Source organism: Nipponia nippon, unplaced genomic scaffold (assembly GCF_047370975.1).
Source record: "Nipponia nippon isolate SJK-2023a ecotype South Korea unplaced genomic scaffold, ASM4737097v1 scaffold_5, whole genome shotgun sequence".
NCBI lineage: Eukaryota > Metazoa > Chordata > Aves > Pelecaniformes > Threskiornithidae > Nipponia > Nipponia nippon.
In genome coordinates this window covers 92320468-92335192 of record NW_028262369.1, presented here as the reverse complement: position 1 = coordinate 92335192, position 14725 = coordinate 92320468, and the positions used below count along the sequence as shown (strand labels likewise).

Sequence of the window (14725 nt, the reverse complement as noted above, 5' to 3'; positions counted from 1 at the left end):
TACTGTTTTCTAATCTAATAATTTCTAATAATTTGCTGGGCTTTTTGTCTGTTATTTTGTGAAGTCGTTCTAAAAGCAGCCATAATAGTCATTTAGGTTATTTCAGTCATTTCAGTATACCTTCAAGAAACACACTTCGTTTTATCAGGGAACTACAAAGATTGTCCTTAATATACATAAATAATGGAGAAATGCTAATTATACTATTTAGTTTTTAAGGACGTTAGTCATGGGGAAAAGCCATTACCTGTCCTATACCTTACACTCTTTTGTTCGCTGGGAATCACAGTATTTTTTTATTGTTTTTGAACATTAAGTTACATTATATGCTTCATCTTTGTGAGTTTCATATTGTGTTTTTTGTGGCACTTAATTCCTGAAAGAAATACGTAGTGCCAAAAGACTGAGGACATCTAGAATAACGAGATTAAAAATGTGCTTACAGTTCTTAATGCTAACTTATGAAAGAGATATACCTTAAGATTCCACAGTATGTGATATTTCATCTTGTCCTCCGAACTTCTACAAGAAAAAGAATAGGAAGTCTTTAAATTCAAAGTTCATGCATCTTATTACTACCATTTCCAGTTATTCTTTGGTGTCTGCTTACTATGAAGCAGATTGCAAAGGACTGGGAGATAGCTGTGACTGAAAACAGTTGCATGCGGTAGAATGGCTTGTTGTACATTTTTTTGCTTGTAAAAGGACAAAATGAATGCTTTTGGAGAAAACAGCATAAATCTTTTGCAAAGCCCTGAACTAAGAAGATTTCTTTTCTTTTTTGAACAATGCAAAGTGCATTTAGTCATACAGGCTCAGTGCAGAAGCTGCTGTATTTCAAAACTGTGCATCATATATATACTGCTTCTTTAAATCCTGGCCATAACATTTTTAACACTCATTTTCTAGAAAGTTTTTCCTTTAAAACCTATTTAATTTTTGATGATTAAATCTTCTCTTATGATGTGCCAGGTAAAGACTTGGGGCACTATTATGCCATAACATATGCACCAATTACCTCTGATTTCTGTTCATGCAAAGAACGTTATTGCTTGACTGCCACTGAATTTATGGAAAAAGCAATGTTCCACCAATGGTGGCCTTGTGCATTCACCTTCAGAGGGATACGCTTCCCGTTAGTGTTCATCAAAAAAGCACTTTGCTCTAAAGGCCAGCCAACAGAAATACATAATCCTTTAGCCCACACCAAGGATATTCCACATTCTCCAGTACTTTTTCATGTCCTTGGCTGGAGCTTAAGGTGAGATACAATCATTTTTGTGCTGCACTGCTTCATTTCATCTTTGTGATTTTATTACAGCCCAATATAATTTAGAAAAGCCATGGGCTTTACTTTGTGAGGTGGAAGTGTGGCACCAAAATCAAGACACCAGGAGTTTTGTGTAGCGCTGTCTGTCTGCAGTCTGTGTGTTTGGGGAATACTCAGAGATCTATCCTAATATTGTGAAATGTCACATCAGCAGCAAGCCACAGACCGCCATGCAGTCTGCAAATGTGAGAAATTGTTCTACCCGTAATTCGATGCCAAATGATCACATATTCTCCTCTTCATTTTCCATAGCCTGAAGAGCCTCATTTCAGAAGAAAAAACATGTAATCAAATCTCTGGGATTAAGAGATTATAAATGTACTTTTATAAATATAGAGAACGAGTCTTTCATGTCTTACTGAGGCTAGTCACAAGAGGTCAATAGGGTTACTTCTGTAAGCCAGACAAGCAGAATATATACTATGATCAAAGATATGTCATGCAAATGATGATAAATTCTACTGGTTTAGATTACAGAACATATTTAATGTTATTGTGAATGTGCTGTAAGTGGTTTAAAACAGCAGAGAGTGATTAACAAATAATTTAAGATCTCTGAGATATTGAAAGTAATTTTTTCTGCAGTGCTGGCTTTCCTCCTCTCATCACCCTGAAAGTATCTTCATTCCTGTTTGATTTATATAGCACGGCAGAAAATTATGTCCCTGGATCTGAATTATGGCCGCTGATGGCATGTAATGGAGGGGGTTTTCACTGTATGCTAGGAAGATACTCAAATTGTATATACACTTGGGAAATAGGAGTGCAGAAGAACAGAGCAAAATTATGCCTTCATCTGAAAAATAGAATATCTAGGGGACTTTAATAACACATAGTTGAATAACACATACAGGCTCTTAGTGTGCACTGCATTATTAAATGAAGTTTTTCTCTCTGTTTAGCTAATAAATGCTTCTAAACAGAGAGAGAAACAAAAATGCCAACGTTCTGTGTTTGCAAACTGAGGTAGAGAGATACCACCACATCACATATTAAGTTCACATTTTCTTTAGCATAGAATCTGAAACGTGGTATTCCTAGAGAGAAACAAATAAGAGGTCAGGAGACCTGAGCATAGTTCTTTTTTTTTTTTTTTTTAATGCAGAAAAAGACGTTTCCTTTTGAGGAATTGCATCTTCCAAGGGTATTTTTTGACTGCTGCGTATTGTGACTTTGAATGAAGTTAAAGTTGTTATCCTCAGATATCGTTCATAGAATGACACAGGCTATGTACTTCCACTCTTAGCTGCCCTGTAACTTTACTCTGGTTTATTTCTGAAAACATATTCTGTAGTTATCATGAAGCAACATAAACAGAGTCACAGATGTTCTTCACTTTTGTTGTTGTACTATGTACAGGCTAAAGTAGTCACAGAAAACCTGCAAGAAGAAGAGGAGGACACCATGACAAGGACTACATGTCAGAGTCATGTGATAGGTACAAAATTATATTTTACACTGAATTTTATTGCTGTCTCAGTTCTTGGAAAAAAACATGTTTAATTTCTCATTACTTTATTTGTTTGCCCACCTAATGTCAGCTTTAGCATTCATTTAGCTTTGTTCCTGGATAGCCAGATTTCACCAGCTGTATAAAAGATGAGTACATACCATTACCAGTGGATCAATGCAGTACTGACAGAAGGGCTTTGGAATCTGGCTCTGAAAGATCATTTCAGCCTCCAAAACTAGTGAGTTACACATAGTGGCTTAATTCGAGGGTCATTGTGCATGGTACTTTCAGTGGGAATAATACTGATATACTGTAACTCTGTCATCTGGCCTTGAATCAGTAAATTTCAGAATAAAATTCTGAATAGCAGAATAATTATAGTGATAAACTGAACCAGAAGAAGTAGCAAACCGGGTGTCTGTTCAGAAGACCTTAAAGCTGTTATTGAAAATAAAGTTGCCTTTGCTCTATGCTTTTCAGGAGGGTAGCACCATCCGCCCTGCTTCTTGATTGGCATGTACTAATTTTTAACCACAGTACATATTAAAATACCGAATAGGCAATGGAGGACAAAACAGAAGTCTGTTTGGGATCTGTATTAGAGCAGTATGTCATCAATATAAGGAACTGACTCTGAACGAAAAAGATTCTCCTTTAGCAAGTTCCCCTTGCAGGCAGAGACTGCAGCAATAGCTAAAATCTGATTGAGTGTTTTCAGGATGCTGTAAGTGATTTTGCTAGCCAGAAGCTCTTCCATTTCACTAATACTGTCAACCCAGCAAGTGGGGCTGAACAGAGGTATCACGTCGAAACACATTTCTCTTTGGGGTAGTATGAAAATGTTTGCATGCCTTATTGACTTGTACATCCTTTTCAGTCCTAAATTCAGCCAAATAAACTCTGGCTGTCTTACTTGCAGAAAAGATCCCTAAACTCTTCCCTGTCTAAGAACCCAACCATAACTTGTCTCCATTACAGCAACTAAATAACAAGAACAGTGTAAGACTCTGAGGGGATTCTGTGAGTGGGTAGGCACTAGCCCTGAAAAGAGAAATATGTGCTCCTCACTCTGTGCATAAAGGACTTACTTTCTGTTACTAGAAATTGCCCTAAAGAGAATAACTCACTTAAGATTGTTCAGAATTATTTTTCTTCAGACTGAAATAATTATTTTGCCTCCACCCCAACATTCTCAAAACTTTTCCTTTGAATTGATGGGAAATGTTTGGGTTTAATTTTTAATCCAGGTACTGAACAAGAAAAAACAGCTATTTGCAGAGCTTTTTTCTGAAAAGACACCAAGTGCTTTCTTGGTCTTCATCAGTGTAATTGGTGGTTGTGGCTGAGGCCTAATTGCTATCTGTTTCGATATGTTACTTTGTTATTGGGTCCTGTAATATGTCATGCAGGTGGCTTTTGAGGGCATTAATATTTTGCTCCTCCCACAGGCACCAAATCTGAGTCTCTGACAGGACATAGTGGTTATGGAGCAGGTTGCTTGGCATTCCCCACAGTCAGACTTCCGTTGTGCCTTGGGTTAATGAGGCCCTCAGTTAGCTGGGAGAGGTCATCACTGTGGGTCCAGTCCTCCTGTGCACCAAAGTCCTTTTTTGCAAAGAAAAGACCTTTTTCTTCACCTTCTTCAGGGCTGATGACATGGATAAAGTGACAGGTAGGTCTGTGGCCCAGGTCTATACAAGTCCACAGTATGTAGTGCTACAGAGATGGCAGGCAGTGCTGCCCTTGGGGAATTCCTATAGCTCAGACAAAGACCTTTCCATCATCTGAATTATACCAATTACAAAAGCACCTTCTTTTCCCTAGACAATGCCGTCCCTTAAAGGCTCAACACAGGATGCCAGCTATCCCTGTTCTGCCTTGTCAAAGCGTCGAGAATAACTCAAGAAGTTTGCACTGAGGATCTAGTTGTTAATGTCAGGAAACTTTGATGATAGGAGACATCATATGCAATAGGTAGTACTGGCACAGTAAAAATAATAGAACGCTAAGCAAATTTGTTAACATTAGCAGAGTGAGTCCTAATGCAGAATGTACCAGTCATTTCAGCAGGACAAGCCCAAGCCTGGGAAATTAGAAGCATGGATCTAAGTGCACTTCCTGAACACTCCTAAATCAGTGTCTTGCTGTGTTTTATACCACTCTCATCAGGCTATGTTTTATCTTACATTGGTATTTTTCCTGCTGTATGTCCACATTGCTCTTTGTGGATAGCAAGCTTTCCTAGGTCTCGTTCTGATACTTTTATCAAATTCCTTGATAGAGGTTCTGGCATTTTTCTGATACAAAGGTTTTCATAGACAGATAGTGATTTTTTTCAAGACTGAAACTCTATGCAGCTTTAAGAAACTTTCATTTGCAACATTTCCCACGTCAGCTTGCGATTTTTAGTCAAAAACATACAGAAGGAAGAACCTGTGAAAATTATAAAGAACTTGTTGGTATGGAGAAGTACCTGAGATGTGAGAGCGCCAAATTTGGCTTTCTTTGTTATCAACGCCTAAGCTTCTGGTTGTCAGAAGCAGAAGGGCATAATACAGGAAGGATGGCTCTGTAAATGCTGTGCCTCACTGCCATCAAGCACCTAATAGTGAGCCAGGTCCTTAGTCTGATCAAAGAGGGCAGTTGCTCTGACCCCTGAGCAGTTCTTGTCCTGGTGGAGGCTTTTGGTCTGTTGTTTCCATGCAACAGTTTCATAGTGTTGGGGGTTCTGCCAGAACAGGAACATCTTTGAAACCTTGAAAATTTCAGCAGGCTGTAAATTAATTTCTTACTGCATTCTTCACCATCATAAGCGGTTGTTTTAAGAAAGCGAAGTTCACTGTGGTTTTGTAGCTGTACTTTAATGAGTTTATTCTACTGGTTTTGATGTAAACTGTTAACAAAATAGAGCTGAATGTATAGAAGATGTAGAAAGGCTGTGATTAAGCAGGGAAGATGTTCTTTACTATGGTAAAGAAATAATAGGAAAAACATGTGTTTCTGTAGTTGTCACTATAAAATACCTAAATTGACATCAGTTCTGCCCAGTTAGCTAATAAACAAGATACATATAACTGAACAGTCTTCAAGGTTGGTATCATGTAAAACAATGCTTGTTCACCACTTTCTAATAACGAGATACTCCTGGGTGTGTTAAACAAAAAACGTGTAAAATGCCAGTTGCGAGGTTTTTAATTTATTGTCAGTTGTTGATCTAAACAAATTTAAGTATTTTGCTGAGTCTTTGGATTTGCTAAATTGAAAGAATACAAGAATGCACAGTAATATAAAATTTCCCTTCTAGTATACCTGTATCTCAGGAACACATGATCATTTCCATATGAAGCAGTCATTTATATTGTGCTATATTGTACTTAAACATACATTTAAAACATTTTAAACATTTTTAAAACAAAAATATGCTCTACCCTGGATGCTTTCACCGTACTGTCAGTGAGGATGCCCAATGCAGCCCTGGCAGCACAGATGCTACCCGTGCTCCTGCTTCCCACAGACAGGAGACCTAAGCATCTACAAGTATCACTTTCAGGTCCAGTCATCTTCAGAGTTCCTTCCTCAAGCCCTTTGCAATAAAATAGTTGGGTTTTGAAAGACTGATGAAGTGGGAAATGCTGAAGTACCTAATAAGAGGAAGGACATGATAAAAAGGTTGCCTTTCCCTTTGTGTCATGAGATAATCCCCAGCTCAGACAGGTACAGCAGGATCTCCAAATATTCCTATAAATAAAACTCTTTTATTGAATGCAAAGACGATGTGTCAAGCTCCTGACAGTATTGCTCCCATGTAAACATAAAAAAGCCTTCATTTTACAAAGAAAAAGAATTCTGTTTCCGCCGAGGGAGTAGAAGTGTCAGTGTTTGTCTTGAATTTCCCCATTGTCACAATGGCCAAAAAAATTACAAGACAGTTACAAATGACACCTTTACATAGAGAAGTTAATAATTGGACATCTTGAGAAGAAAAAAGCATTTTTGAGAAAGTTTAATGTTTCATATTTCAAGTACTGTTTCAAATTAGCAGCCACTCCTGGAAAAGTGTGATTGTATTAATTATAACGTATTAAGAGTTTTCATTGATAAACAGCTTCAAGGGAAAAGCCAAAAATCCATGGCACAAGCAAACAAATGCTAATTACCGAAGAATTCATTCTTGCAGACAACTTCACATGAGAATTCTATGGTATACAGTAACAGTCTTACCAAAGACAGTTTCCTTGATTATAATATTCATCCATTATGGCTAAAATATGGGTGCCTTGAAGGAGCAAAAGTATTTTTGGCTATACAGGTCCCTACACAAATGAAAAGGTTCCTGACTTTGTTTTCTTTTTAGGAATATATATATCTGTAATGAAGAGGAAAGTTAGTGGTAATCAATCATATCATTCTTCAGTGTTGATATAAACCTATGCTGAGGCTGAAGGAGGAGAGACTGCATGTGCCATTTTCTCAGACATCAACACTTGGTGATTTACCACACCCCGTGTTTGAAAGCTGCATGATAATCATTTCTTTTTGTCCAGTTTCCTTTTCTCTTTGTCACCCCAAATGGGTGACAAATTTGCTAGAGAAGCGAGTCAACACTGAATACACTTTTTGCTAATGATATACTCAAGCTTCACACAAAACACAATCTCAGCATATATTCGCCAGCCTAAATAGGCTGATGAGAGGTGTCTGAGAAGGTTTCAAGTCTATTCTTAAATTTATACTCAGGTTTCAATACAAAGACAGAGGATTACTTTTGTTGTTGTTGCAGATGTTTCTATGTGTAAATATGTTTATTCACCACAGTGGATTTCCAGTGGTCATTCTATCCTTAGCAACTCCTAAATGAATCAAACAAGCACTTCTGGTCTAAAGCACTGAAGTTCAGGGAGTACACAAAAGCATGGACAGTTCATCTAAAGGAATTACTTTATTGAACTGGAAAGTTTTTGCTTTCAAATGTTATCTTTAATAAGTCACGGATTGAACTAAAGGGCCAGATTTATTCTTTAATAAAAGCCTGTTGAGCTTTGACATCAGGGCCATCACTGCAGGTAGGTTTTGTCCTCGGAATGACATCCCTGGTAAAAATAAAATAAATGAAAAAAATCTGAACAGACTTGCAGTTCGCTTGAGCATTGTGGGCACTCTTGATAATGCCAGAATTGGTAGCAGCAATCCAAAATATATCTGGGTGTTGTTGGTACTATCTGCTCCACTAGAAGCACAAGATACTACCTACTGAAGTTGTATGGGGAGTTAATTCCCTGAGGTAGGCTGGGGTTAGAATCCATAGTAGAAAGATTCACAGTTCTTGGAAAGAAATTATCCAACTATGGCGTTGACCCCTGTTGTTTGTTTGGAGTAGTTCAGGTGAAATTTGGAGCCAGGTGAAGATTATGAAGATAAATGTAGTCAGAATTTTTGAAACTTTGAAGAAAGACTTGGGTCTAATTTTTGTCAAAGTTTCATTAGAGGTCCAGGTCAGTTGCTCAAAATTGATTCATCCAGCATTAAATGGGAACCTTGTAGATACTGGCATTTCTATAATACAGAGAAAACGCCTGCAGGTCCTTAAAAGGATTTTGAAAAGTCTCTAGCTAGATAGAGGGTTGGGCTTCCACACTATCAAAGCAACATTAAAAGTGCATTGTAGGCTTTGCTGCTTTGTGCTAGAACAAAAACACACACTGAGGTCAAGGGATTCTTTTGTAGCTCTGCTGTAGCCCAGCGCTCAATTCCATTAAAGTTCTTGATAATCATCTGCCTTATAGCAGCCTTTATCATCATTTTTTCTACTTTCCAAGAACAGCCTTGCAGAAGGGTTTTGCAGTTTAATTTAAAGGCAATCTGGTAAGAAAAAGGAAGGTCTGTCTTTCAAGCAACTTTTTGGAGATTCATCTGCTTTAGAGAACATTTGGTTGAATCCCGTAGATGCCTAATGTTCCAGAAATAAAGCGGTGTTGATATTTTATATGCTGCGTTGTGTTTTAAAGTCCACCCCTTTAGGCTTTATATGCAGCAAAGAAAAGTGATGAAACTACATTTCCAGTAGAACCCAGGAATGTCCTTCACAGCAAGTTTTATAGAAAGTTGCTAGCAACTTGATAGCAATTTTACAGATATATGTAGGACATATAACATGTTGTAGGTGTAAATGGGTTTGACTTAAAATGAAATGTCAGCATTATAATTATTTGCATTGAGGTATCAAAATACTAAAGATGATAGCCTTATTGTGTATTCTGATATTGTTTTATTCAGCACCCAGTAGCCATACTATGAAACTATATATATATGATAATAAAAAACCACCCTTCATAAGCAGACTTTTCTATGAGGAGAAGGACCTGCATTCTTTCTAGTACCCCAGGTAAATTTGTTTGTCTCCGACTCCTCTTTTCTTTCTGGTTCTTCTGTATGGTTTTCCCACAAATATACCCATTTACTGCCAAGATATTCTTTTCTCACCTTTCCCCTCATGTTTGTTCACCTGCATCGTTTGAAACTGGTGGTCACTGTTCACTGCTTGTGTGGTGCCCCAGTATTGCTCATTATCTGACTCCCCAGAAATCTAGATCACGATATAGAGCCTGCCTTTTTGTTTCCATATCAATACGATTTCTAATCAACAGCTCCTTGCTCCGTGTCATCTGCCTTTTTTCTCTTGGTTTCTTTCTGAAATGTAGATCTGATGAACACCAGAACTGAAAAATTATGTTTCAAATTTAATTTCTGAGTGTGCCATTTAATGTACATACTCATAATACTTAATTATCCAATTGCCTATGCCAAAGCTTGATGAAAACAATAGCAGTTCATCTGCTTGTTTAATAAGCTTGCACCGAGCTTCCAGTAAGAGAAGAAAAAATACTGGACACCCTCCTCTGCCAAACAAAAGACTTGGTTTTATCCACCATTATGTAAACTAGTAAAACTTTGGGTGTTTTTACTGGAGTGCTAAGTAAACAGCTATTGATTCATGTTTTCTCATTCTCAGGGAATGGAAATAGATGTGAAGGAAACAAGCCTGATTAATGTGGTAAATACATTAAGTCTGACATGCATCATCCTGAAACATGTCCATTAAGCCTGACATATTTGAGCAAACACATTTACATTAAAGAACCCTCAGAACCTGGAGACAGATTAGGTGAGGTCTGTAATGAATTACTGAGATAAATGTAACAGAATAAGTGACAGAGGAAAGATGGTGAGCAAATTGATCTGCATTACAGCCTGTGCATTCAGTAAAGAGAAGTGATCTACATCACTGTGGAGAGGCAAAAGGATAATCCAGAAGTTGCTTAAATGTCAGGCAAATCCTTGGACGCCTCTAATGCATTTAATGAAGAACAATATTCAGCTGATAAAATGTCTTTTGACCGCAAAAGAAATCCTCTCTTGTCATGAAGTCTCAATGCCTGAGAAAACAACTTATCACTGTCAGTGTTAATTCCTTTCATCAGGCCATTGATAGAAGTTGAGAGGAACCATTTAGCAATCATCCTATCACTGATGCAGCAGCTGAATCATTCATTTACACATGATCAGATAAAGGAAAAATGTTTGCTTTATCTTCCCCATCACCACCCAAAAAAGCTGTGGAATATACCTAGAAGTCCCTGCCTGTGAGGTTGCAGTCTGTAAAAGCCGTCAAACAAAACCAGTTATCACCGAATCCATTTCCAACCTGGGTCTGTTCCTATTTCGAATCTGCATGCTCAAAAATGTTATGTTTTGATACAAGTTGTGATAAGGTATTAGATTTTTCATGAATCCCCTATACATGAGCAATGGTACAAGTATGCATGCATTTATTTGTACATCGGTAACAAAGCCATTTTCTAAAGCCCTGTGTGCATGTGGAAGCTGAGAGGTAGGTGTTAAATCTGTAGGTGTTGGTTTTGTTGCTTTAGTAAGCGTGCTTCCTGGGCTGGAGCTTTGAAATGGGACTTCAGTGTAGCAGGCAACTTAACAACACGCTCACTTGCTGTATCTAACCAGCTTGGATGTTAATCCAAAGGACTAGGTTCCCAATTGCTAAAACAATGATTAATTAATAAATACGAAAATAAGCTGCTTGCCTCTAGCACCATCAGGATGCAAAATTGTTCATAAAAAAAAAAAAAAAAGCCCACCAAACACCAAAAAAGTGGCTTTACACAACATTTAGCAGTCCTGTGTTCTTATGCTGCAATATTCATGTTACTGAAGATTCGGTGTGGTCATGCTATTGAGTGGCCTTCCAGGGTGGTGTGGAGCAGCATTCTGCAATGCCGCATCAGAAACAACTCACACTGGTGCCTAAAGCTGATTAAATATCCTTTCCTTCTACTGAGCTGCTCTGCATCTTTTCAGTGGAATTCTATTAGCGTGTGTTTTTCGTATGGGTGAGAAGGTGAACAGGCTACTCTGCAGAATGGAGAGAGCTGTGAGAGGAACAGCATTATGTAGGTTTGGGCCACTAGAAATGAGATGAATAGTGTCTGCTGTACTGTGTTCTTGACTCTTGTTTGGCATTTGAGTGTTTCTGCAGAGATTAATTCTGAAATAATGGTCTGAAGGAGTCTATGATAATAGAGTGAAACTTTCTGCGTATTTTTCTCATTGTTACTTATGTTCCTTGAAGATGATGGAGAACCTTGCCAGTGTGAATAATAAGAAACTAACATCCATTAGTGTCTTCTAATTTATGTCAGCTTACCTTCTTCACAGTCTGGCAAAGACAAATAATTTCTTTGTACTTTAGAAGATAGTACACATAGCACTTGTCTAATTGCCAATTCTTCGGCAGCACTGCTGCAGCCTACTGTCTAGCTTGTCTTCCTTCTGTGGAGAGAATTAATATTTTGGATCAACACTTCCTTATTAGCTACAATGATTTGCTGTTAATTTCCTTCTTTGTCATTACATTTATTCACCCAGAAATACCAAATTTTATCACTAGAACGAGAAGAAGCATGGCTCTTTATACATTATATATAGAATACAGTCTAATTATTATTCAAGATACTGAGAATCTGCTGGTCTCATTCAGGCTTAAAATGTCAATTAAACAGCATGGCCGGGTTCTTCAACTCTGAAGTTAATGCTGCTATGTTGCTTTACACTACTTTACATTCTGGCCCAATCTATACTCATTTTTATCACTCAAATCAGGACTGTGCCTGATTATCATACTTACTACAGGACAGTACATGCCAGTATTCTCTATAACAGTATGAGTCCTTCTATTTGAAACTTTTCTACTTTACGTGTTTTTTGCTTCTGGCTAGGACCATCTGTAGATGTATGTACGGAGCTTCAGTCATGCATTTCCTATTAACTCTAATTCATATACCTGAAGTACAGCTGAGCAAACTGAAAAGCATTTTGAATGAGTATGTGTTAAGTTATTTTAAACATTTGTTTCAGCGGTGCTCACGTGGGCTTTGTGCTCCCTTTCTACAATGACATCTAGTAGAATCTTTACGAAAAATACATGTTCACCTGAATTATCAGTTATATTTGAGCTGTATTGGTATATGCCTTACCAAATTCTCACTCTGAGGACAGGATGCCTATTCCTAATTTTGTTGTTCTCTTTGCCATTTTTAACTGAGTTTGAGGAGCTTTGATTCATGTCTTCAGTCAGAGACCTGAATTGTTGACATTTGATTATGCAATTAACCATCATAGCATATCATTGAAAAACAGGCTCTTAAAAAAAAAAAAAATCACTATAATAGAGAAATAATACCTATACAATTAGTGCATTGTTTTTAATACTAGGTGAACTTGAGAATTTCTCAGTGTTTGGACAATCCACTGTGAGGAAAAGAAGAAGAAATCAATCAATACATTTATAGTGGATAATTTCCCTACTTCCTATCTTTAACGTGCAAAGAGGTCTAGTATGTTGTTTCAAAGTGGTCATTCTAATGGTATTTTTGAAACAACATGTAACACTGCATACATTTTTCTTTTTTGAAAAAAACAGACTTACTGAAAAAAATCTCTGCTCATTCTTCTGGCTTTAAATCAGGATGGTTTCTCACCAACTCCTGCTTGCATGCAGTTAGTTTCACAGTGATTCAGCTGGTTTGGAGGAGCTGAAATTGAGTACTGAAATGGAAAGATTATAGTTCATCTAAAAGTTACTCAAAGCTCTCTGTGCTTACTCTGTTAATGAGTTTTCACCTCATTAATTAAGAAATAAAATCAGTCTGTTTCAGGTGTGCATATATATTTGTAACTGTTTATTAGTATTACCCTTAAGTAAAGCCATCTGCAGGGCAGAACTAAAAATAAATTATTTAAAGCTTCATTTAATATTCGTGTGTCTTTAATTTCAGTCTTTTTTTGTACTAATAAACAAAAAGCAGTGATGTTACTAAAATAAATGTAGTGTGTTCTCCTGTGCCTTTGCAAAACGCAGAGCTTCCTATAAATTAGTCTGTGTTTACCAGACAGCATTTATGCTCAAAGCACTATCACTGGTCCTATCTGTTGGGAATAGAAAATCAAGGAATGTATCTCAATGATATTTCACTCTCAATGAGTGAAACCGAACTCCAATTTATAAGAGACTCACTTAAGAGCAGGTAAATCCGTGGTTCCATCCTGTTGTCCTTAAATGCTTCAAACGCACTAGTCAGTGAACAGAAACCCTCACTGGAACAGCCAAATACCAGTGGCAAATGCTACCTTGGGCACTGTGTGCAGCCCATGTATCTGAGATGCTATGTGTGACCTCTTCTCTTTTGTAACTGCGGTCCGATGCAGTTATTGCCAAACTAAAGTTAAACCAGCTACCTCTAAAAATACTAGCAAAAATAACAACCTTAATGCTTCTTGCAAGTATTTTGCAGCTTGCTATTAATTCCTGAACAGCCTCCGAAAAAGCTAGAGTAAAGGTATTTCTGCATAAGCATTATTCATTCAAGTGATTGCAGGTTAGTTATATACTGGTTGCCAATCTCCTAGATTCTTTATCCTCATGATACCACTGGGTAATGAGGAGGTGTGATTAGCTCTGTGTTGTAATATGAAGAACTGAGGCATAAAGAGAGAAAGAGATAGGCCTGTGGTTACATGGAAAAGGCATGGCTGAGGCAGCCCTTAGCTAGCACCTGGGTAAATAATAAACCCTCCTTTCTTGGGCTTTGGTACTCGTAGGTACAATTTCTGAGAGTTGGGATATGTCTTTTCTGTTAGAGAACAGCAAATGAAGGGAAGCATCCATCCATGCCTTGAATGAGCAATCCCCAGTAAGTTGTTCCTGAGACAGTGTGTGATTGTTAGCTCCCAACCTTTACATTTCAGGGTACTAAGGGAAACAGAAGGCTATTCTTTCTCAGTGAAAAAGACCGGAGAAGCCACATTTCTGCATTGCGGCAGACCGGTTCCTTACCTTTGATTCACATCTTGCATCAGATGTGAGGACTTCTCTTTCTTCTCAGCTCTTACTCATCTATAAGGATTTCTTAAAAATAGTTGCAAATCTGTAAGGCTGATTAGCAAGTGCAGAGGTAAAACCAAAGGGAGACATGCAGCCAAGAAAGATGAGGGATAGCTCCCCAAAGTAATTCTAGGTTGGCCTCATTGGCAGCCAGGGTGCAGCTGGATTGCATTTAATTGCCTTTTACACAGAGCTTAAAGTTGCTCTTCACATGAATTGTAAGTCTCAATATTTCTTTTCTAGTAGGACTAAAATTGTATCTATTTCTAATATCCTGTCTCCTGAGAACAGTGAGTAGATTTTTAGAAAGAAAGTATGACAGCATAATAGAGAGAGATCGTTCCAGGCATCATTGGTTGTGGGACTTCCCCAGCTGGAAGCTGCATGTAGATCTTCGTATTTAATAGACACTGAGAGATGTGGAGTAGAAAATTCCAAGGATTATCCAAATTCTTTCTCCAACTCATTTAAAGTTTTGTTCTCTATAACA

At 37.7% G+C, this 14725-nt stretch overlaps 1 protein-coding gene across 1 annotated transcript in view; it reads left to right on the top strand.

Moving 5' to 3' along the window:
- Window positions 1–14725, top strand: part of NCKAP5 (NCK associated protein 5) — a 406910-nt gene that overhangs the window by 348654 nt on the left and 43531 nt on the right. Inside the window, exon 16 of the mRNA XM_087733741.1 lies at window positions 2690–2768. Coding sequence (XP_087589867.1) covers window positions 2690–2768 — 79 coding nt within the window. The remainder of the gene's footprint in view (window positions 1–2689; window positions 2769–14725) is intronic.